At 35.9% G+C, this 24,008-nt stretch overlaps 1 protein-coding gene across 2 annotated transcripts; it reads right to left on the bottom strand.

Moving 5' to 3' along the window:
• Window positions 1-139: 139 nt before the first annotated feature.
• On the bottom strand, window positions 140-23,363 carry LOC141561320 (putative glutamine amidotransferase-like class 1 domain-containing protein 3B, mitochondrial). 2 transcript variants are annotated; one of them, XM_074300788.1, is made up of 7 exons: window positions 22,887-23,363; window positions 21,676-21,728; window positions 20,122-20,235; window positions 15,168-15,287; window positions 11,112-11,204; window positions 1,450-1,606; window positions 140-793 (listed from the first exon to the last, which is right to left on the bottom strand). In XM_074300788.1, the coding sequence occupies exons 1-7, from the start codon at window positions 23,346-23,348 to the stop codon at window positions 665-667; spliced, it is 1,128 nt and encodes a 375-aa protein (XP_074156889.1). In that variant the 5' UTR covers window positions 23,349-23,363; the 3' UTR covers window positions 140-664. The 2 variants fall into 2 exon arrangements, with proteins under 2 accessions (XP_074156889.1, XP_074156890.1); XM_074300789.1 differs by having other exon boundaries at window positions 22,883-23,139.
• Between the last annotated feature and the right edge of the window lie 645 nt (window positions 23,364-24,008).

The following is a 24,008-nucleotide window of genomic DNA, read 5'->3' as shown; positions in this document are numbered from 1 at the left end:
GGTATCACATTTATTATTACTGTATCAGAAGGCCCAACACTGTTAAAATGTAATTTCACTGAAGAATTATACACGTTCTCTTTGGTTAGAGATATTTTTTGCTACATGTCATATACATCAGTACAAATTCACAAACAAATACAAAGTATTTACTTCTTTTATTTTATTGGTTTCATTTACATTCAGATTTGGAAAATGAGAAGCTAAACATTATATCCCTCCATTTCCAAATAATAAAAGTAATGATATAGGATTACAAAATATTATGTTTATTCAATTAGCATCCAGAAAAAACTGGTCTAGGTTTTAAATTAAAAGATATGTTGTAAAAAAAAAAAAAAAACACAACATTACAATTACTACTCTAAATTTTGGGAATTCCCTCCTTCCTTTAACAAGTGAATCAAACCAATGCTGTGATGAAATGTCTCACCTCTAAATTAGTAACTTTAAAAGTCCTCTCCTTGGGTAGGAAACACAAATTTTCATCATGGAGAGGCAGAAGAGGAAAAAAGGCAGCTTTTTGGCCTATCTGGTCAGACCTTTATCAACAAACAAGTAAGAAAAAAATAAAGGTAACCAGGTCAAAGTACTCTTTAGCTGATATTGTTCTACTCAGAACTGAGGCACTCAAGCCATTTGTTGCTACTGAGAATCTGAGTTCTTATTTGTTAGTTAGTTTCAAAACATTCCGGACCATCAACCCAATCCCATCAAAAATATGGTGCAATGCTGTTTCACACATAAAAGCTGGAGTTGTGACAACTTTGTTCTTGGTGTCCACATGAGCTTCGTAAGGAGAAGTTATGGAAAAGAAAAAGTCAACAAACAACCAGTTCATCTGGTACTTATCTAGATAATACTTAATTATTTAGCTAGTACTTACCCACCTGCATCTGAGAACCAATTCCTAACTTCCTTCTTGATATTGCTGAGTAATTCCTTATTGAAAAGTCTCAATTTTTTTGTGACAATTGAATCAATTTGCCATGAAAGTTTTATTAATTGCCTGGTATTTGAGAATATGGAAGACAATCTGATCATCACTTAGACAGGGAGGAGACATTAAGCTTGGAATCACCAAGAAGTGACTTCAAATATGAGCTTAAATACTGACTACTTGTCTGATCCTCAGCAAGTCACTTCTGTCTGCCTCAGTTTTCTCAACTGTATCATGGAGACAAAAACAGTACATAACTCCTAGGATTGTTAAATAAAAAGAGATATTTATAAAGGGCTTACCACAGGGTTGGCACATAGTAGTTACAACATACTACTTATTTCCTTTCCTACTTACGTGAAACGTGATAGTAGCATAAGGTCTTCTCCAAAGGAAGGAGCCCAAGGTGATTGATCCAATTTGTAACATTTTAAGCTTTGCTTATGCAGGCAGTATCTGACAAAGGACAGAAAACTGCTGACCTGTTTATTGACAACCTAAAAGGATATAGTTACTTCTTTCACACAATGCTTTGCTCCTAAGGCTTTAATGGCTTCTGCAGTCCCACAATAAGGCCATTTCCCTTCTTCTTCTTGTTCATGTCCTACTGTCACTTCTGTACCCTGAATTACTTTGGCTGCAAGAATTGGTGAAATGCAGCACAAGCTAAAAGAATAATGAAAGATAAGAAGTTAAACCTTTAATGAGACATCATGCAATTAGTTCCATATAAGAACATGCAGTAAAAGATTTATCAGTCTACAATGTATTCCTTTTTTTTTTTTTATCCTCAACTGCAAAATGGGAATAATAACAGCATCTCCCTCTTGAAGCTACTGAGTGGATCAAATGAGCTATTTATATATCACCTAGCATAGCGCCTACCACCTAGTAAAACATCTTTGTTCAGTCATTTTCAGTCATGTTCAGCTCTTCATAATGTCATCTGGGATTTTCTTGGCAAAGATAATGGAATGATTTGCCACTTCTTTGAATGATTTGACATTTCTTTCTCCAGAGTAAATCTTTAATAAATGAGTATTCTTTCGCATCTTCCCATCTCTTGAAAGGAGAACCAAAATGGCAGAGTAGCATAAAGAAACACCCCAAGATCCCCAGCCCCCAACCCAATTCTTTAAAAAAAAAAAATCAAAAAAAAAAAAAAAAAAAAAAAGGCACTAGACTTAAATCTTGATTGGGAAATAAAAGAAAAACTGCCCCAGGAAATGAAAGATGGTGGAGGCTGCATACTGAGAAAAAATAAGGAATAAAACCATATGGGAATACTATGAACTTGTGCAAGAGGAAACTATCAAATGGCACCACTGATCCAGAATGAAATAAGAAGGGAAACTCTATTCAAGGGCAGTGCTCCAGGATAGGGAGAAATGTTAGACTAGACTTTGTACTGAGTAAGGAGCAAATTCAGATGCAAGTTGCAACTACCTATGTGGCTTTGAGCCTAGGACTAGAGAATCTCAGTCTGAAGAAGAAACATTAGAACAAAGACAGCCTACAGATCTATTCCTCTAAAACACAGAGCATCCCAGCTAGCTGAAAGGAATAGGGTTTAGCAGCAGTTTTGCAGTGCTTAAACCTAAATCCAGGTAAGCATCTTGCTAAAATCAAACCAGATGAGCAGCAATTACACTTTCCTTGGATCAACTTATTTTGTGAGTCCAGAAAGCTTACAGCCCCTAGACTAGGCTGTTTCTAAGACAATTCCAAGAAAACAACAATGGGATTAGCCCAGGTCTTCCCTTTTAGTATGTATGAAGTCCTACCCTAATATAAAGTCTGAAATGTGGAAGAATGAGCAAACAAACAAAAAAAAGTCCCATGACAAAAAACTATTATGGTGGCAGGGAAGCTCAAGACACAAACCCAAAAGAAGAGAATGGCTCCACAACATCTACAAGCAAAGACTAAGCAAAACACACCTTGGTTGTGTACAAATTCAACTAGAATTTTTAGAAGAGACGTTTTAAAATATTTTAATAAATCAAGGGGGCAGTTAGGTGGCGCAGTGGATAGAGCACCAGCCCTGAATTCAGGAGGACCCGACTTCAAATCTGATCTCAGACACTTAACACTTCAAATGGCAAGTCACTTAACCCCAGCCTCAGGGGGAAAAAAAAATCAAATGACAATTAATAAGAAAAAAATTTTTTAAAGAAATAAAAGTGATGAATAGAGGAAAGAATTGGAAAAGGAATTAGCTTGGCACCAGAGGTTCAAAATTTTGCCTAAGCAACAAGCTCTCTAAAAATTAAAATAGACAAAATAGAAATTGATAACTTTACAAGAAAAAAAATAAAAATATTAAAGCAAAGTCAAAATATGGTGAAAATGGAAGCCTTAAGATAATCTTGCAGCAAAAACAAGAAAACTGGAAAACAGATTAAGGGAAAATGATTTAAGGATGATTGCACTACCAAAAAGAAGCCTAAACATTACATTCCAAAAAATCTTAAAGAAAACTGCCCCACATCTCTTGGATCTAGAAGACAAAATGGGACTCAGTCTGAAGTCATTCTCTGAAACCCCAAAGTGAAAACTTCCAGCAACATCATAGTTAAAATCCGGAGCTTTCAGGTCAAAGAAATAATATAACAAATAGACAGAAAGAAAAATTAAAATATCTAAGAGCCAAAGTAAGGATCATACATCATTCAGCAGCCAACACTATATCTCTGAAGATAAATCTGACCAGAAAAATTTATCCAAGCAAAAATGACCTAAGCCCCCACTAAGAAACCACATGTGAAAGCTATGCAAAACATTTCCATAGAAGTCACATTCTGAAAGAAAAAGATCTCCCACCCTTAAAAAAACAAAAAAACAACAAAAAACAAACAAAAAAACACCCTTCAAGAAAAATAAAGTTTAAAAAAGAGAGCTCAGGACCAGATTATTATTTACCTCCACTAGATTTCTGCAGTGATTTTTGCATTCCTATTAAAATCCAAAATGACTGCACTGTTTTTACCAGTTTATAGATTCCCAAAAGAACATGCTATATAGGCAGTCTTGAAAAATGCTTTACCTACTGGAAAGGGGAGGGAGGAATAAAATGTAATAAGCTATGAATAAATGATTGATTAGAAGGCATGTTCAGCACAAAGTGTACATAAAATGTTAGAGGTTTTTCAGATAGACTGATGGAAAAAAAGAAACAAATTTAACAATTAAATTTAACTAGCAAAAATGATGCACGATAGTGGTGATATTGAACATATATTTTACTTGTTTTTTAAAAGAAATAATCTAGGGGCAGCTAGGTGGCGCAGTGGATAGAGCACCAGCCTTGAATTCAGGAGAACCCGAGTTCAAATCTGATCTCAGACACTTAACACTTCCTAGCTGTGTGACCCTGGGCAAGTCACTTAACCCCAGCCTCAGGGGGGGGAAAAAAAAAAAAAAAAAAAGATACTCTAGTCTAATCTTGATTTGTACAAATCTTAGTAATAAGACTTTAAGAGACCTTTTAAATTTGAAAGATTCTTCTGTACAGCAAGTATGTTTTTTAAATTGTAACATTACAGATCATTAATACCTTTATAAGCCCAAAGAATAAAACCAGCCCATTAGCTGAAACTTTGTTTTCAGCATTGTAGTATTATTATGTATCAGTGGTTGAGTTCTGATTTTGTACCAGATTACTGGACTCATTTAAATTAGTTTCCTATGTGATTATACCAAATCATGCAAATGAGTTACAGAAGTGCCTATTAGAAATCTTCAATGGTCAGGTATATGTATATGTTTTTGTCAACTGACTAACTGCTTCTGATTTCAGTGTTTGGATTAATTTACTGTTTCAGGTGGCAATAAATATATTTAACGTCACCTGTAAAAAAGAGAGAGAGACAAAGTATGCTTCAATCTGTATTCTGACCCAATCAGTTTCTTCTCTGCATATAGATAGGATTTTTCATCTTAAGTCCTTCAAAACAATTATGGATCAATGGACTGATGATAATAGCAAGGTCTTTTACAACTGGTCATTCTAAAACATTACTCTTTCTTTGTATATAATACATTTAACTTTACTTGAGTCCATGGGGGATTTTCTGGGTTTTTTTTTTTTTCCTGAGAGAATTCTGCTCATCATTTCCCATAGAACAATAATATTCCATCATAATAATCACATACCACAATTTATTCAGCCAATTCCCAATGGATGGATATCCTTCATTTTCCAACCTTTTGTCCTGAGAAGAGAGCTGCTACAAATATTTTTGTGCATATAGGTTTTCCTTTTTTTTTTTTTAATCTCTTGGTATTTATGCCTAATAGTGGCATCGTTATGTCAAAGATATGCATGAATTTATAGGCTTTTGGCATCATATCTTTCAATCATTTATCAACTGGGGCATGGCTCTTACTTTTTTTATAAATTTGAATTCAGTTCCCTCAGTGCTTGAGAAATAAGGCCTTATCAGAGAAACTTGCTTCAAAATTCTTTTTACTATTACTACTGCTAACTATATTCTCCCCCTTTATTCTACTCTCTCTCTCCTTTCATCCTGTCCCTCTTCAAAAGTGTTTTTGCTACTGACCAATCCCTCTCCTAGTATGTCCTCACTTTTATCACCTTCTCCCCTTTCCACATCCCATTCCTCTCCTATTTTCCTGCAGGATAAGATAGATTTCTATATCTATATTGAGTGTGTATGTTATTTCCTCTTTGAGCCAATTCTAATGAGAGTAAGGTTCACTGTCACTCCCCTTTTCCTTCCCCTCTACTGTAAAAGCTTTTTTTTTGTCTCTTTTTAATGGTAGATAATTTAGAAAAAAAAAAAAAAAAAAAAAAGGAACTATCTCATTGGAAAGAAAAATGACCTGGAAAATAGATCCAGAAGAGACAACTTAAAAGTTATTGATCTACCTGAAAGTCAAGAACAAAAAAAAAAAAAAAAAAAAAGGCTGGATATCATCTTTCAAGAAATCATCAAGGAAAACTATTCTGATATTTTAGAAGCAAAGGGTAAAATAGAAATTGAAAGAATCTACCAATCACCTCCTGAAAGAGATCCCAAAATGAAAACCCCCAAGAATATTATAACCAAATTCTAGAACTCCAAGGTCAAGGAGAAAATACTACAAACATCCAGAAAAAAACAATTCCAATATAATGGAGCCACAGGATAACACTAGATTTAGCAGCTTCTACATTAAAGGACAGGAGGGCTTGGAATAATACTACAGAGACCAATGCAGCTAGGAATTCAACTAAGAATCACCTACCTAGCAAAACCAACTATAATTCTCCAGGGGAAAAGATGGTCATTCAATGTTCCCCTCCCTCTTCCCCCAATTTATTGAGGCAAACAGAGAAGTACAATCTAGAGACCATAAAAAGATATGGCAGTTATCTTCAAATATTTTAAGAATTATCATATGGAAGCATAATTAGATATATTCTTTTTGGTGCCAAAGGCCATAAATACCAGTATTTAAGTGAAACAGATTTTGACATAAGCACTTAGTGTTGAAACAGAATAGACTGCTTTTGGGAGTGAATTTCCTATCATTAGTTCTTCCAGAGGCTGAATGTCAAGAAAATTACAGATTGAATTTATGCTCTGGGTAAGAGGAAGTCTAGATGATATATGAAGTCATTTCCAACTTAAAGCTTCTATGATTCTAAGTAATTGTAAATTATATATTTTCAAGTATGATATATCTATATATCACTATCTTAAATAGCAATCATAATTCTTCATTAATCCACTGACCAAACATTCAGAGCTCAAAAGAACATGGATTTCAAAGTGAAAAGGACTTCAAGAGTCATTCAATCCAAATTCCTCAATTTAGAGATGAAGAAAGTGAAACCTAGGAGGTTAAATGACTCCCCTAAGGTCATATATCTATGAAATGGCAGAATCACCATTTGAAAGTAGGTCCAAATTTATCATCACACTGGCTGGCCACTCATTTTGTCTGAAAAGCTGGGGACAATCAGACAGGGCTTCAAAGAAGTGGACCTTAATTTAAGATTTAAAGGAAAAGAGGCACTTCAAGAGGCATCAAGAAGGAGAGAATGGATCCCAGTCATGAAGTATGTGCCCTGTATAAATGTCAAATCACAAGAAATTGCAAGTTGAGGCAAGAGAACAGCTATTTATCCAATTGTGCTGGAATACAGAATGCATTAGGGAATAAATGAAACTAACAAACCAGACTTTAACTCTAACAAAGAGCTAACCTCCAACTTAGGGCCAAACTCTTTTTGGAAGGTCTAGAAAAAAATTCTAGACTAAGGTGTATATTATCCAGTAGATCACAGAGAGCCACTGAGGCCAGAATTATGAGTAGTAAGGAATTGCTATAGCAAAATTTTTTTTGCCCTTAGACCTGGTAAGTATGTGTGTATAACACAACAAATATTTATTAGGCATTTGTTTGTACAAACAATCAAGAACCTTTGCTTAAAGAAACCTTAAAGTACATTTAGTCTAACCAGAGGAAACTGGGGCTTAGGAAAGTGAGGTACAAACACTTATAACATAAGTAGCAATCAAAACTAGAAGTCAAGTATCTACCTTCATAGTACCCTACTCTTTCAACAACTCTCTGCTTCTTATTTGGTCTAGGTATGAGAAAACAAACTCCACATATAGCAGCTTTGACCTAATGGAGCCCAAGAAGTGATTATAGGGAGATACACAACTGAAGGTTCAGCATGTCCAAATGGAACAATGCCCTCAACTAGTGCAGTACAGTGAATTCCCTGTATTGAGGCTTGTGTGAATATGAAATATAAGAGAAAGTGGGTAAACAGCAGAGGATAGGTTCAAGAATGAATAAAAAACAAGTGATACAAAAGTCAAAGTAAGAAGACACTAGAACCAAGGTATATATTTAAAATGAGGGTAGATGGCTAAAACATATGAGGTACACAATCAAAGCAGAATGCTATGTATCTATTTCAATGCTTCAAGTATTATATAGGCAATGTTTTAACCAATTCAAACACAACAAACTCCAACACCATCTTAGTGCACTGTCTAAACAATTTAAGGCAGTCAAAAAAGGTAATTATGTAGCAGTCTACCCATTGACACCAAAGGGTAGGCTACTATTTAATTATATAACTATAATCTGACTAAATATAATGGAATTAGCTTTGTTTCCTGAGAAAACAAATAAATTATGTTTTCTTATATTTCTCTGAATTCTACATGTGCAGCAGTTCTTACAGCACAATAATTTGTTTAGCCCTGCCCCAATTAATGTACATCTACTTTGTTTCAAGCTCTCTGCTACATATACAAATTGCTATGAATATGCTGGTACATATCATATAATGACAAAACTTCACCAAATTAGGCAAACTGACATAAATGTACCATAAACAGACAGAACATGAGCTTTCCCTTTCTGATTAGTTGAACTTTCTAGAACTTCCATGAAAAATGGTATAACAAGCATCCTTTAAGGTTAGTTCGCATCTTCTCTCTTTTTTGTTAAGGTTATAAACAGAGGAAGAGGAAATCAATCATAGAATTATGTTATCACTAGAAAATTATCTCTGACTTAAAGAATCATAGCAATAAAATGAACATGAGGGGAGGTCAGTCCAACCCATTCCTGAAGAATACACTCTATAGCAACCTTGATAAGTGGTCATCCAAACTTTACTTTAAATCTTGAAGCAATGAATAGCCACTACTACACAATATAATCAGTCTACTTTTGAACAGCTTTAACTTTTATTAAGTTTTTCCTTACACTGAACTAAAATCAGTCACTGCAATCTCTACCCACTCCAAGTTCTGCTCTCAAGGGCACCACACAAAACAAAGCTAATTTCTCTCCCATAAGTGAATTCTTCAAATGCTTAGGGGACAAAAAAAAAAAAAAAAAAAAAAAAAAAAAAAAGCTTTCATGGATCTACCTGTTCCCACTCATATTTTCTCTTCTCCAAACTAAACATTTTTAGTTCTTTCCATAGAGATCTGACTCCATTCTAGCATTATTTACTATCATGATCTGGTTCACACTGTTTCCTTCTTCTATCTAGAAAAATCTCAGTCCTAATACCTTTAATTCTAGAGCAACAGAATCACAAAAGGATGTGGTAAAACAATTCTCCAGCTCAAGACAACTTAGAAGGTCAGCACAAAAACTCTGTCACATGGGGGTGAGAATGAAATGCAGTCCAGTGCAGGCTCAACTTACACAGACCAGGTCCTAGAAAACCAGGAACAGGCAATGGGAGCAAATGAAGCGACAGTGGCAGCAGCTGCTTCCACAGTTGTCAGTCTTCAGACAATAAGGAGGTCAGATCACTGGTGAGAAAACTAACCTTTGCTATCACTGGGGAGACAACTCTGTTCCATTGCCCATATTTGGATCCAGACCAAAGTCCCCAAGAAAGAGAAGTACTATAGCACATAGTGGAGCAAGGACCATGATCAAAGTTTCAGGACATGAAAGAAAACATGAGTTTACTCACAGACCAAAGCATGGACCAGGAAAGTAATAAACACATTTCTCCTTAGATCATACCAACCTGGAATAACTAAAAGCTTTTACAGACTCCCAGAACTATCTCTGAAAATTGTTGCACAAAAACTCTAAAGCTTCATCTCAGAAGCAGAGGCCTACCTTAGCATATTATTAAATTCAAGAAATTGGTTGGAAAAACAAGCAACAAAAACAGAAAAAAAAAATCTGACTATAGAAAAGTTAATATGGAAACAAGGAAGATCAAAATACAAATTCAGAAAAAAACAACAAAGTCATAATTGCTACATCCAAAGCCTCAAAGAAAAATGTAAATTGATCTTGGGCCATGGAAGAAGAACTCAAAAAGGACAACTTTTTAAAAGGAATTTTAAAAATCAAATAAGAGAAACAGAGGCAAAATTGGTAAGAGAAATAAGAGTGATACAAGAAAATTATGAAAAAAAGAGTCAACAGCTTAGTAAAGGAAGAACAAAAAAATGCTGATAAAAATAACACCTTAAGAAAAAAAAACAGGCCAAAAAAGTAAGAGGTAAAAAATCCATTGAAGAGAAGATTGCATGAAAAAGCAAAAATTGGCCAAATAGAAAAAGATATAAAAAATTTCACTGAAGAGAAGAGCTCCTTAAAAAGCAGAAATGGCCAAATGGATAAATAGGTTTAAAAAATTCAATAGACAAAAAAAAAAAAAAAAAAACCAACTCCTTAAAAAGTAGACCAGCCACATGGAAAAGGAAGCACAAAAAGCTCACTGAAAAAAATAATTCCTTAAACATTAGAATTGGCCAAGTAGAAACAAATGAGTTTGTGAGATATCAAGAAACAATAAAACAAAATCAAAAAATGAAAAATAGAAGAAAATGTGGTATCTTACTGGAAAAACAACTAACCTGAAAAAAACCATCCAGAAGAGAGAATTTTAGAATTATTGGAATATCTGAAAGCCATTATCAAAAAAAAAAAAAAAAAAAAAGGAGCCTAGACATCATCTTTCAAAAATTTATCAAGGGAAACTGCTTTGATATTCTAGAATCAGAGGGTAAAATAAAAATTGAAAGAATCCACTGATCAGTTCCTGAAAGACATCTCAAAACAAAAACTCCCAGGAATACTATAGTCAAATTCCAGAGCTCCCAAGTCAAGGAGAAAATACTGCAAGCAACCAGAAAAAAAATTAAATATCATAGAGCCACAGGCAGGATAATACAAGATTTAGTAGTTTCCACATTGAAGGATCAGAGACTTTATAATATTCTGGAAGGCAAAGGACCTAAGATTGCAACCAAGAATCACTCACCCAGAAAAAGTGTAACCCTTCGAGAGAAAAAAAAAACACAGATATTCAATGAAATAGGCGGCTTTCAAGCATTCCTGATGAAAAGAACAGAGCTGAAAGAGAAGTTTTGTCTTTCAAATATAAAACTCAAGAGAATCATGAAAATGTAAACAGGAAAGATAAATCATAAGGCTTTTAATAATGTTCCTACATGGGAAAATGATAGTTGTTAATTCCTAAAAAACTTTCGCATTACTAGGGCAGTTAGAAAGAATTTATATAGCTAGAGAACACCAGTAGGAGTTGAACATGATGGAATATTTAAAAAAAAAAAAAAAAAAAATTAGAGTACCAGGCCTCCATTCTCACCTCTAAAATAAATTTTTAAAATCCATTAACCTGTCATTACATACATACCCAATTGGTTTCCCTTCTTTATGAAACTGACTTAGGATTCGTTCAACGTCTTTATTGACTTTACAATCCTTTCCATCGATTGCAAATGTACACCTGCCAAAACCAAAAGCATTTCATGAGTATAGTGATGAATATCTATTTTGTAAATCTATAAAGTCAATTTATTCCATAAATCTCAAGACACTATGGCATAATTTTTTTTAAATGTTTTTCATAAATTGAATGGATGCCCATCAATTGGAGAACGGCTGGGTAAATTGTGGTATATGAATGTTATGGAATATTATTGTTCTATAAGAAATGACCAGCAGAATGAATACAGAGAGGCTTGGAGAGGCTTACATGAACTGATGCTAAATGAAATGAGCAGAACCAGGAGATCATTATACACTTCAACAACAATACTATATGAGGATCAATTCTGATGGAAGTGGCTATCTTTAGCAATGAGAGGATCCAATTCAGTTCCAATTGATCAGTGATGAACAGAACCAGCTACACCCAGCAAAAGAACACTGGAAAATGAATGTGAAATGCTTGCATTTTTTATTTTCTTCCCAGATTATTTTTACCTTTCTAAATCCAATTTTTCTTATGCAACAAGAGAACTGTATAAATATGTACACATGTATTGTATTTAAGATATACTTTAACATGTTTAACATGTATGAGACTGCCTGCTATCTAGGAGAGGGGATAGAGGGAAGGAGGGGAAAAGTTGGAACAGAAGTGATTGCAAGGTCAATTTTGAAAAATTACCCATGCATATGTTCTGTCAATAAAAAGCTATAATTTAAAAAAAAAAAGTGAAAAACAATTTTTTCCACATTATCTTTATTTCCAAATAAGTCCCTTGAGGTCCTTCCTTCTTATAATTAAAAAGAAAATTGGGGGGAAAGAGAAAATAGTTCAGCAAAATTAATTAACATATCCAAAGTCTAACAACACATTCTCGGGGTTGTGAATTTATATTTCTTTTTTCATATTTTGAGAACTATATTCCAATGCAATTGGTACCCTTCATAATTTCATGTAATTTTGTGTATTTAAAAATATTCTGAGAATGACCCCATTAGATTCACCTGATTGCCCAAAGAATTCTGTTACACAAAAGGGCTAAAAAAAAACAAACCTAAATATATGAATCCCTTTACCTCTACAAAGGAGAGTGAGAGGTTCATTTTGCTTGATTCTTCTTCAGGACCAAATTCAGGCTTTTAGTTTCATTTTTTTATACTGTTTCTTGGTTCTATTTATGCTACTTCTTAATTCACATTAAGTCTTCTCTAAATGCTATATACACATGCATCATTTCTTACAGCACAGTTACTTATTTAATCCTTTCCCAATCAAAGTGCATCTTCTTTGTTTCAAATTCTTTGCTACCACAAAATGTGTTGCTATGAATATAATGGTGTTTATGGAATCTTTTTTTCACTCTTTGACCTCCTTCAAGCACATATAAGAGTAGGATTTCTTGGGCAAAGGGTACAGACATTGTAGTCACTTTTTAAAAAATAATTTCAATTCTTTTCTGAACAGCTGTATAAATGCACTTGTTTTTGACAGTCCCTCCAACATTGACTATTACCATCTTAATTTACTCTGAGGCAAAACCTTAGAATTGTACTGATTTGCATTTCTCTTATATTAGTGATTCAGAGAAAGTTTTCATTTGGTTGTTAATGGTAAGCAATTCTTTTGAGAACTCTTCATTCATATCATCTGACCACTTGTTCATCAAAGAATGACTTCTGGTCTAATATATTCTTGTTAAATGCCTATCTATGATATCAAACTTTTATCAAAAATACATGATGCAAAATTTTTTTCTAATCATAAATTTCCAATCATCACCTATCTCTCCCAGTTGCACTAATCTTACTAATGCAAAAGCTTTTCATTTTAATGTAATCAAAATTACTTATTTTATTTGTCATCTTTATTCCCTCGTTTAGTTATAAACTCCCCTCAGCCAAATGAAATGTGTCTAATCTGATTCTTTTCTAATTTTTCATTTGTGATATGACTTTTAATATTCATTCAATGTATACTCATTTTGGCCTTACTGTGGTATGTAGTGGCACACTGCAAAAAGGCTTGGCTCTCAAATCAGAGGACCTGATTAACATGGATTCAAATCCTGCCTCCAATGCCTACTACCAGCATGATTTTGGGAAAGTTATTTTATCATCCTGGACCTTAATTTCTGTAGCTGTAAAATGAAAGGTTGAATTGAAAAGCCAATAAAATCTCTTCAAAGACTAGAACTATGATGTATATTCTTCTAAAACTAATTTCTGCCAAACTTCTTCCAATTTTCCCTAGTATGATCAATTTTTCGATCCAAATATATTCTAAAAGAAATATGATTTTAGGACGCCAAAGCTTATTAGAATGTAAGTTCTTCTATATTCTATATTCCAAAGATATTTTTTTAAAAGGGAAAAGGACCTATTAGTATAAAAAAAAAAAAAAAAAAAAAAAAAAACCTTTTTTTTTTTTTTTTTTTTTGGCTGAGGTAATTGGGGTTAAGTGACTTGCCCAGGGTCACACAGCTAAGAAGTATTAAGTGTCTGAAGTCACATTTGAATTCAGGTCTTCCTGACTTCAGGGCTGGTGTTCTATCCACTACGCTACCTAACTGCCCCTGTACAAAAATATTTACACCAGCTCTTTTTGTGAAAACTAAGAATTGGAAATTGAAGGGATGTCCTTTAATTGGGGAATGGCTACACAAGCTGTGGTATATGATTGTGATGAAATATTATTGTGCTAAAAGAAATTACAAGTAGGATGATTTCAGAAAAAAATTGGAAAACTTTATATGAACTGATTCAAAGTAAAGTGAACAGAACCAGGACAATGTTGTACACAGTAGCAGCAATGCTGTTTGATAAATAACTGTGAACAATTTGGCTAATCTCGGCAATACATCCAAAACCATGCTAAAGGACTAATTGATGAAGCATACTATCTTGCTGGAACTGTCTTCCCAGAAATCAGCCGGAGTCAGGCTAATCAAAAGTCTTTATTCTTGTTCTCTTGAGCAACCCGTAGGGGGATTAGATCTAGAATCTCCATACCACCTTCCTCTCTCAACCCCCAGGAGAGAATGCTTCAATTTCCTCCTCCTACTCCACCACACACATTACTTCCCCCTCTTTGTCCCACCAATCAAGTCAGCATAGAACAGCTGGGGAGGGTCAATCTTCAATCATGTTAATTGAGAATCATCCAATTGTCAAGTAGTCTCAAGTGCTCCATTATCCAAGTGCATTTGCTCAGTTCTAGCCCTTTACACTATCTGTCACCAGAAAAATAACTGAATTGTTTGAATACGCAGAAGCATGCTATTTTTCACTTTCTTATTTTTTCTTTTATTAGTCTTCTTATACAGAATGACTAATATAGAAATGTTTTACATGATTACACATGGATAAAATACCTATATCTAATTGTTTGCCATTTGAGGGAAGAAGAGGAGAGGAAGGAATAGAATTTGGAACTCAAAATTTTTTTTAAAAGCTTAAAAATTGTTTTAACATGCGATTGGGGAAAAATTATATATGAAAGTGTATATGTTGATAAGTCAAAAGAAATCAAGCTCTTTATAAAGGTAGGGACTTTCTTATTTTTCTGTGTGTTTTCTACAACACTTAAAGTATTTAGCTCATAAAAAGCATTTAATAAATGTTTTTTGTTCATTTTATTTATCTGATTGGCTCTACTGTATTCTCCACAATAGCTATGCCACTTTTTCTCTTTAAGCTCCCCAAACATTGTTCCACTCAACTTCCTCAGCAGATTTCCTCATTTCCTATTGAGAAAAATAAGTCCACACTGTCATAATTCTCTCATCTCCCCAATCCCATCTTCTCCTCCATTTACTTCATTTTGTCTTAGTTCTCCTTTGCTCCATAACACTTTTCCTTGTATCATATTAACTGAGGGTGCCTACAGTTTACCTCCTATGAAATATAAACCCTAGAGAGCAATGGCTGATATTTTTGTGGTTCTAACCCCAGTGCCCCCAAAATCAGCAAAAATACTCACAGGTTTTTGGCAACTCCAAATCCCCCAGGAAAGATAACAGCATCATAGTCCTTTGAATTAAGTTTTGACAGGTCCGTAACCTTGCCTCGAGCAATCCTTGCTGATTCAACCAAAACATTCCTTGGGGGGAAAAAAATCACATATAGAAAGAGGCCTGGAAAGTGGCATGATATAGGAAAAATGTCTAATCTATAAATTCTTTTTTCTTTAAAGAAAAAAATGACAAAAAAACACTGTTTTAAAGCTAATTTTCCTGGAAATGCTACCTTAAAAGGAAGAGAGCACTACAAAGAAAACAAAATTTTAATAAAGCCTAAGTGATATGTCTTATTCTAAAAAAAACAACAACAAAACACACACACACACACACACACACACAGAAACAGTCATCAGTGTCTGAAGAATTTCTATAAAAGCAAAATTAGCTAATAACTTAGGTTAAAAATTTCCATTTAACCAATTCCCGATTCCATCTAAAAACGGTTACAAACCCGAGATGCCTCCATTAAAGTCTTCTTCCAAAGCCTCACTGTGGCATACATAAAACTAATTTCTTAAAAGCTAAGCAGGCTATCTCCAAGTAAAAACTAAAGATAATTATCAGAGGACCAGTTTAAACACAGACAGGCTGATCACCAATCAGTTACAAGGCTTTTATAAAGCACTTGATATGATCCAGGCACAGTAAGTGTTAGGGATATAAATAAAAATTAAAAAGGCAAAAATATCCCCTATCCTAAATAGGAGCTTACAGATACAAACAAGACACCTATAGGGTAGATAGCTAGTAACTTTACCTCCAAAAGCTAGGAACCCTAGATAGGCTCCTTTAAGCTTATTCTTAAAAGATGTCAGAGATTTTGAGAGATGGAGATAAGGAGGGAAAACATTCCAGTTAACTGGGAAAAGCCAGTAAAGATAGATAAGCAGACAGTCAGAGAGACAGACAGACAGATAGATAGATAGATAGATAGATAGATAGATAGATAGATAGATAGCAACAGGTAAACTAGAAAGGCAGAAAGGAATCAGGTTGTAAAGTGATCTGAATGGCAAAAAACTTAAATATATTTGATCCTAAAGGTAGAAGGGAGTCACCAAAGTCTAGAGAATAACATACTTCTATCAACCCTTCAGGAAAATCATTTTGGCAGATGTATAAAGGATGGATTAAAGGGAGGAAAGACCAACCAGAAAGCTACTGCAAACAGTATGATGTGATAAGATTCTAAACCAAAGTGGCAGTTATCAGAGTGGAAATGGACATATGTGAAAAATGCTGTGAAAGTAGAAATGACAGACTGACAACAAACTGGATAGGTGGGGAGAGTGAGATTGGGAAGTCAAGAGTGACGACAAGGTTACAAAGCTACATAACTGTAACAGGGATGTTTGGAAAAGGGATAGCTTTGGGGAAACATAAGTTCAGTTTTGAAAATGCTGAATTTGAGATACATATGAGACATACAGTTCAAAATGTACAACAGACAGGTGTCAGTCAATAAGCATTTATTAAGCATCTATTACATTTATTACATATCGCTCAATAAACATTTATTAAACATTTACTATATTCCAGGCCCTATGCTAAATGCTAGGGATAGAAAAAGAAGCAAAAGACAGTTCTTTCCCTGCTAGGAGTTTACAATCTAATGGGAGAAGACAACATGCAAACAAATGTATACAAAGTAAACTATATAGAGCATAAATAGGGGGAAAAATTAACAGGAAGATGATACTAGAATTAAAAGGAATTGGGAAAAACTTATTGTGGAAGCTGGGATTTTGGTTAGAACTTAAAGCCAGAAAAGTTGGTAGTCAGAGTAAAGGAAGAATGAGGGATACAGGAAATACCTGGAGCCCAAAGATAGTGTCTTGCTTGTAGGATAATTAGGAAGCTTGTGTCACTAAACTGCATACTACATATTGGGAGGAAGGTGAAAGAAGACTAGAAAGGCAGACAGGGGCTAGGTTATAAAGGGCTGTGACTGCCAAAAAGTCAACAGAGATTAAAGGGGAGAGGAAGAGGTAGGAGTGTACAGCTTGGAAGCTTTAACATGATTGGACCTAAGCTTTATGGAAATCATTTTAGTGGCTGAAAGGAGGACAGATTGCAAGGGTAAGAGATTTAAGGCAGACAGACCTTCTGCCTTTCCTCCTACCCAAGATAGGTTGATAAGGGGCTGCACAGGCATGATGTCAGTGACAGAGATAAAAAGAAAACATAAATGGTATTGTAGAGATAAGAAAAGAGATCAGAGCTGGGTATATTGATCAAAAAGTCATCTGCATAGAAATATTATCAAGGGAGAGAATATAAAGGAAAAATAGAAGAGGTCAAAGGACAATAGGATAAAAATACATAAAAGAAAATTAAGATATTTATTAGGCAGATAGGAGAAGAAGCAAAAGAAAGTAATGTCAGAAAAATCCAAAAAGGAAAAAAAATATATGGGAAGAGGTGATCATCAAGATCAAATTCAGCAGAGTGGAGAAAAATACAAAGAGTAAGAGAGTCTGATAATCAAGGCATTTTGTTAGAAAAGATAGAAAGGAATGGGATCAAGAATAAGGGACTAGCACCAGTTAGAATAGGCCATCTCTTTGTCAGAGACAATAGTGGAAATGGAGAGAATGAGGGAAGATATATGAATGATAAAAGGAAGGAAAAAGAGGAAGCTCTCATCAAATCGCCTTATTTATTTTTGGTGAAATATAAAGCCCTCAGCTAAGAAAAAGCATTCATGAAGACTTTCAGTCTTTCCAAGATATAGAATTGCTAATGTGGTGAGGAGATTAGCAAATTGATTGGGGAATATAAAAGGACTGCCTTCCTGCAGGAAGAGCTCAATTGAGATTATATCACATAAATTTTTAACGAGCTCAATGAGCAGTGTTGTGATTTTTCTCCAGCTTTGTTCAGCAATACATGAATAAGAGTTGAGAGTGAGAGTAATTCAAGATTAAGATTTGGTAACAACAAGAAGACAAGGGATTCAAGAGCAGAAGTTAACATAGAGTTGAAAGGGTCCATAACAAAGTCAATACCAGAAAAGGAAGAAAATGCAGCTGGTGCAGAGATGGTAGCCCAGGAAAGAACTAAGAGGAAAAGAGACTGAAGTCCTGGGTGAGGACAAAGAATAGTCAACAGTCATAAGACATAGGGAAAGATAGAATGGTAAAAAGATTATGATCATATAAAAAATTTTTAGAATTTGTGAACATGAAGGAAAACATTTGTGGTAATAACAAAATTAAAGGTATCATCACCTCTTTGGGTAGCAGAAGTGGAGTGAAAGTCCATAGGAATTTTATTAGACAGAGGAACTGGGAAGTTGGAGTATTTGAAGAAATATCAATGAATATGCAGAATTCTTCTGTTATTAGGATAGGAGCTGAGGTTAAAAAAAAAGAATATCAAGCACTGAACTCACTGAGAAAAAGGAAAATAACTTGGAAGTGAGTAGATAATAGCCGTCAGGATTTGGATTGAGTAATAAATCTGGATAGCATAAAACTCAAAGAGGGTAAGGCTGCTCATCTGGAGTCAGAGGTTCAAAATCACTAGAAAGAGAGAATATAAGGTTCATTAAGAAAGACAGGTGATTAGACAGCTCAAGGTTGCTCTAATAAGTTTGATCTATGGTATAAGAGCCAGAAGAGAATAACAAGAAATAGTATACACTGGAGAGATGGGAAACTAGTCAAGAAGCAGGGGATAGCAAAACAAGCAAGATGTTTGAGAGGCTAATATGAAGCAGGACTAGGACTAGGCATGGAGATGAGTCAGGGATCTGTGGGAAACCAGGCTGTTCTGTCTTTAAGGCCTATAACACCTTGCATTGAAGCAGTCTTTCAACACTAAAAAATTAGCTTACCAAGTAATAATTTTTTTGTGGGCACTACAGCTCTGGAGAGATCCTAATCTCCACCTCTGGAGGCCATATGGAGATGATGTCATGGAGTGTAAAGGGCTGAACTTGGCCATCACTGGACCAGAATTCAAACCCTGACTGCCACTTACTCCTGTGAGATGCTCAGCAAGCTCTCTAGTTTCAAGTGCCTTCTTTGTAAAATGAAAGGACTTGCTAAGGAACCTTCTAACTCTAGGTTATGATTCTATAACTAGTTTATAAAGCAGCCACAAAGTCACATAGTTTTGATTATTAATACCTTCCTTAAGTGCCACAGTGCCACTGCATCATATCCATAAACAAAGCCCTTAGAAGTTCTCTAATAATTAGCTGCTCTAATGTCTGGAAAGATGTTATCCCATGTTTACTGCACTAAGACATTGGTCAAAGCATCTTTAACAAAACTCCTCACAAATCTATACCAAGACTTGAAGAGCAGGGAATCCAGAGATTAAAAGAGGTAGGATTAGAGAAGACTGGGATTCTTAAAATAGAAAACATTAGGAAGATAAAGTAAAACCTCAAGAATAGACAGGAAGAATCTTCGAAAACCCAAAGTGAGGGATTTCAGCCTCCACTGGCTGGGAAACTGGCTATAGCATCATTCACCTTCCCAACGAAACAGGAGAAAGTGACTCAGGTTTCCCACCTCTGGCTCTGGCCAAGGCACCACTACCTCTCAGAATCTCATTAGCCATATGTTAACCACAACCATTCTTACAACCACCAATCTGCTACTATGTGTTACGCTTTCCTTTTTCAGTAAATCCAACACCAAGCTCATAATCAAACTTTTCTTTTCAACTTCTGCCCTTATAGAATAAGGAACTTCTATGCCTAGGGAAATGTTCCTTTCAATTTCCCAACTTCCAAATTCTTCAATCTCCTTAAATTCCAAGACCCCCTCCTTCCCTCCACTTCAGCCAAACACAGGGATGGGGAAACACTGCATCTCATCATAAAGCACAAATGTTTCACCTCCTTAATCAAAAATTCTGACATTCCTCCATATAATCATAACTTTCACTCTCCCTACTTACCGTTTTTCATTCTCTATTGGTTGTCCCTTGGTATGGTCAATAACATGCAGTTGAGGAACATCAGGTGCATACATCTTAACTTCAGCACCTTCACGACTCAAGTGAACCAATATCCTGTGAGAGAGAAGCTAAAATAAATAATAAAGCTAAAAGCCTTTAAAAAAAATCCTAATATTTAAATATAAGTTTAAACAGAATAGTGAAAAGAGTACCAGACAAAGTCAAGAAGACCTGAATACAAATTAGCTCTGTGACCATGAACATTTCCCTCCCCCTCTTTCTGGACTTTTTTATGATACCCAACTGTCATCTCATCCATAGAACATCCTTCTACATGCCAGGCTCTTTCTTTCATTGGTGAATTTTCCCCAGGTCCACCATGGGGGGAAATGGGGTTGCTGAGCTATCAAATTTTCATTTTCCTCCTGGTCCTACCTCTGCTTTTCCAGAATTAAATATTATGCTCCTAACTCAGGGATCTTCCCTCACTTTTTCAGATCCGTTTTGAATGCTCTGTGAGGACATGGATTATATTTTTATGCTCTTTTTTTTTTGTATTCTCCATGCTTAATATAATGCACATTCTTAATAAATGATTGTAGTCTTGTCTTAACTCTCTAAATCTCAGCTTCCTTATCTGTAAAATGAATATGATACCTATAAGTACCTCACAAGCTTGTTCTGAGAATTAAATGATATAACACTTATAAAAGAACTTTTCAAATCCTAGAAGTGATATATAAATGACATCTACCATTATTGTTTTTAAAATTGGCTTTTTGCCATATGCTAAGTATGAGTTCTAGAAGTATACTACTCATCTACTTTGTTTTACTTTTGCTTTCAAAAAATCCTTGCTGAATATATGACTATTAGGTTTTAGGCTGAGTTTACTAGTAACAATACAAATCCTCATTATCCTAAGTCTCTTGAGAAGAAAACTAGTGGGCACTACAGCTAAACTGAAAATTTATTTGTCCCAAGGTTCTCTGACACTCTGCATTTATCAAGCAGTACAGGGTAACTGGAAAGTACTTACACGTGTGTTACGTTAAGTAAGGCTTTTCCCTAATTTTTCCACTCTTCCCACTCACCGATCTGACATATTTTGTACCCATAGTGACCCATAGGTCACTACTAAACTAGTTCAGCTTTTCTAAACAGGCAATTTAGTTCTAGACTTTGAAAAAGTTATTGAAATAGAAGAAAAAAACATTGTTTCTGGACTTGGACTATAGTAATAACAATAACTACACGTACATAGGGCTTTACAGTCTGCAAAGTACTACAAACTGCACATACACAACATACACATTTGAATATATACATATAAACCCATATACATACAACTTCTTAGAGTCTTATGACATAGCTGTAGTTATTACCATCTAACAAGATATTAAAGTTTACAAAAGTGACTTGTCCATGGCCATAATTAATAAATATTAGAGGCAGAATATGAAGCTGTTTTTTTTTTAACTTAGGTCCCCCCCTTAACAACTCTACCACAGTAACTACTGTCATAAAGAAATTTTATATATAAACGGGGCTTACGCTGAGGCCTCATGAATTTCTGTGCCATCATAGACACCAGATCCAGACAAAATCTGGAAAGAGAAAAGAAAAGTATTCATTCTACAGAATTTTTTGAGCATCTACTTTAGCCAAGAAAGTGGGTGTGAAAGTAGTAAGAAAGTGCTTTGGTCTGAGTGTCTAAGTGAAAGGTTGTGGAAGTTACCTTTAATACTTAGAGGGGGATAGGCTGGGAAAGCAGGCTGGTGGAGTGGAAAGGGCACTAGAAGCAGGACTGAGACTACCCCTCACTTATAAAAATGATTCTGCCACCAGTTTGGTGGTTCTCCCAGACTCTCTTTCCCCATCAGTAGAATGGCAGCATTTACCCTTACAAAGCCAAGAGGAAAAGACACAACAAAATCCGGCCTTGTTATTTTGAGTTGAACATCAATGATTAACAACTGCAGTGAAGATTGTTGACTTGTAGCCAACACCAAGCTTTTTTTTTTTTTAACAAACTATTGCCACTATAGAGGGTGACTCTAAAAATTAACATTTGCTATTGTGCAAAAAAGTTCTCAGTTTCACTCATTTCTGCACTTTGCCACATCCGCTCACATCCGAACACCTTTTATCTCCTTTGTCTCGGAAAACCAGTGGCTTGTCATTTTTACCTTAGCAAAGGCGCCAAGTGCCTAAAGTGCTGACCCTGGAGTCAGGGAGGGTTCATCTTCCTGAATTCAAATCTGACTCCGCACTGACTAGCTGTGTGACCCCGGGGAGTCGCTTAACCCTGTTTCCCTCAGTTTCCTCCTCTGTAAAATGAGCGGGAGGAGGACGTGATAAACCCCTCCAATGTCTTTGCCAAGAAAAAAACCCCACCTGGGGCCCCGAGGAAGCCCGGCACTGTGCTCCTTTCTTTTGTAAACTGGTGACTCAGAGCGATGGCGAGGGCTCCCCGGGGCAACATGGGGGGGTGACAGCTGGAAGGGACTTTAGGGAGCAAAGTCTAACCTTAACTCTCACTCCGGGAGGCTCAAGGAAGAGAAACGTTGTGCCCGCTTTGCAGAAGCGGGGCCAAACGCGGGACTGAACCCCGTGTCCTCCCACGACCCCCTAGTCTCCGCTCTTTCTACTACGGGTCCCAGCACAAGAGCGCCCCCTGCCGAGCATCCCGAAGCGGCGCGCCAGCCTCCCCAATCGCGGGCAGCCAGTGCCCTAGGCCCGCAGCTCCTCTCGGCCTTACTCACGACAGCGACTTTGGCCTTGGGACGCTGCGCGGAGCCGTGAAAGGAGGCGAGGGAAAGGAGCTGCTGTCCGCCGGACCTCAACCAAGGCACACAGCCGGAGAAGACAGGCCTGGAGGCCGCCGCGGCCCTCACAGCAAACATTGCCGCGTCTACTGTCGCGGGAAAGACAGAAAACCAGTAGCTAGCCGGGACGGCGGTTCCAGAAGGTGTCGAGGGGAGGAGTGCCACGTGACCTTTACTTCCGCCCCGATCCTCCCCTCGGGAGAAGGAGTAACTAAAGCATGGCCAACCTGGGGCCAGAATCGCTCTCCCTTTAGTTGATTCACAGGCCCAGAAGGCACTTCCTTTCCGGTAGGGGGCGGGACTAACACTTTTGAGTGGCAGGGAGGAAAGAAAAGAGAAAACTGCCTGTTTGATGCTCTCTATTGGATGGAAGAAAATATTGCAACTCCCAATATCCATCCCTAGAGGCCAATTTGCAAAATTCCTTTTGTGTTCCCTCACACCCCGATAAAACTTTTTTCAAATTTTATTTCTGTTGTTTCTAATATTAAATCATTTACAGATCCCTTCCACTCCCTAAAAAGTCTCTTGTAACAAAATAAATAAATAAATAATAAAATAAATATAATGAATAAATAAATAAGTGACTTCTTTGGACAGTACGGGCAAACATGCATAGTTTAAGCGTGGGGTTTAAAACTTGAATGACTGTGGGAATGATGGAGATTTCCAAATTTGTACGAACAGGTATGGGGGCAAAGATCAACTATCCCGTTCTTTGGAGAGGCAGAAAGCAAATGGAGATTTTGGAGTTCAGGAAAGTGATGAAACCTGGATAGGTAGATTTCAAATGGATCATGAACCAGAGCCAAGGAAACGGAATAATCGTGGCTAAAAGAATCAGGAGAAAAGTCCTGGAAGCCAAAAGAATGTTCAGAACAAGATGGTATCAGCAATGTCAAAAACTTACAAAAGGGTCAGAAGATGAGAAAATGCAATCGGATTTATCCATTAAGAAGTACTTCAATTCTTCTTTAGATAAATGGCCAAAGGATATAAACACTTCTCAAAGAATTGCAAACTAGGAATAATCATATGGGGAAATGCTCTATATCACTA

The sequence above is a fragment of the Sminthopsis crassicaudata genome, chromosome 3 (genome assembly GCF_048593235.1).
Source record: "Sminthopsis crassicaudata isolate SCR6 chromosome 3, ASM4859323v1, whole genome shotgun sequence".
Lineage (NCBI taxonomy): Eukaryota > Metazoa > Chordata > Mammalia > Dasyuromorphia > Dasyuridae > Sminthopsis > Sminthopsis crassicaudata.
The sequence above is the reverse complement of the archived record's forward strand: the minus strand, read 5'-3'. Positions and strand labels throughout refer to the sequence as shown.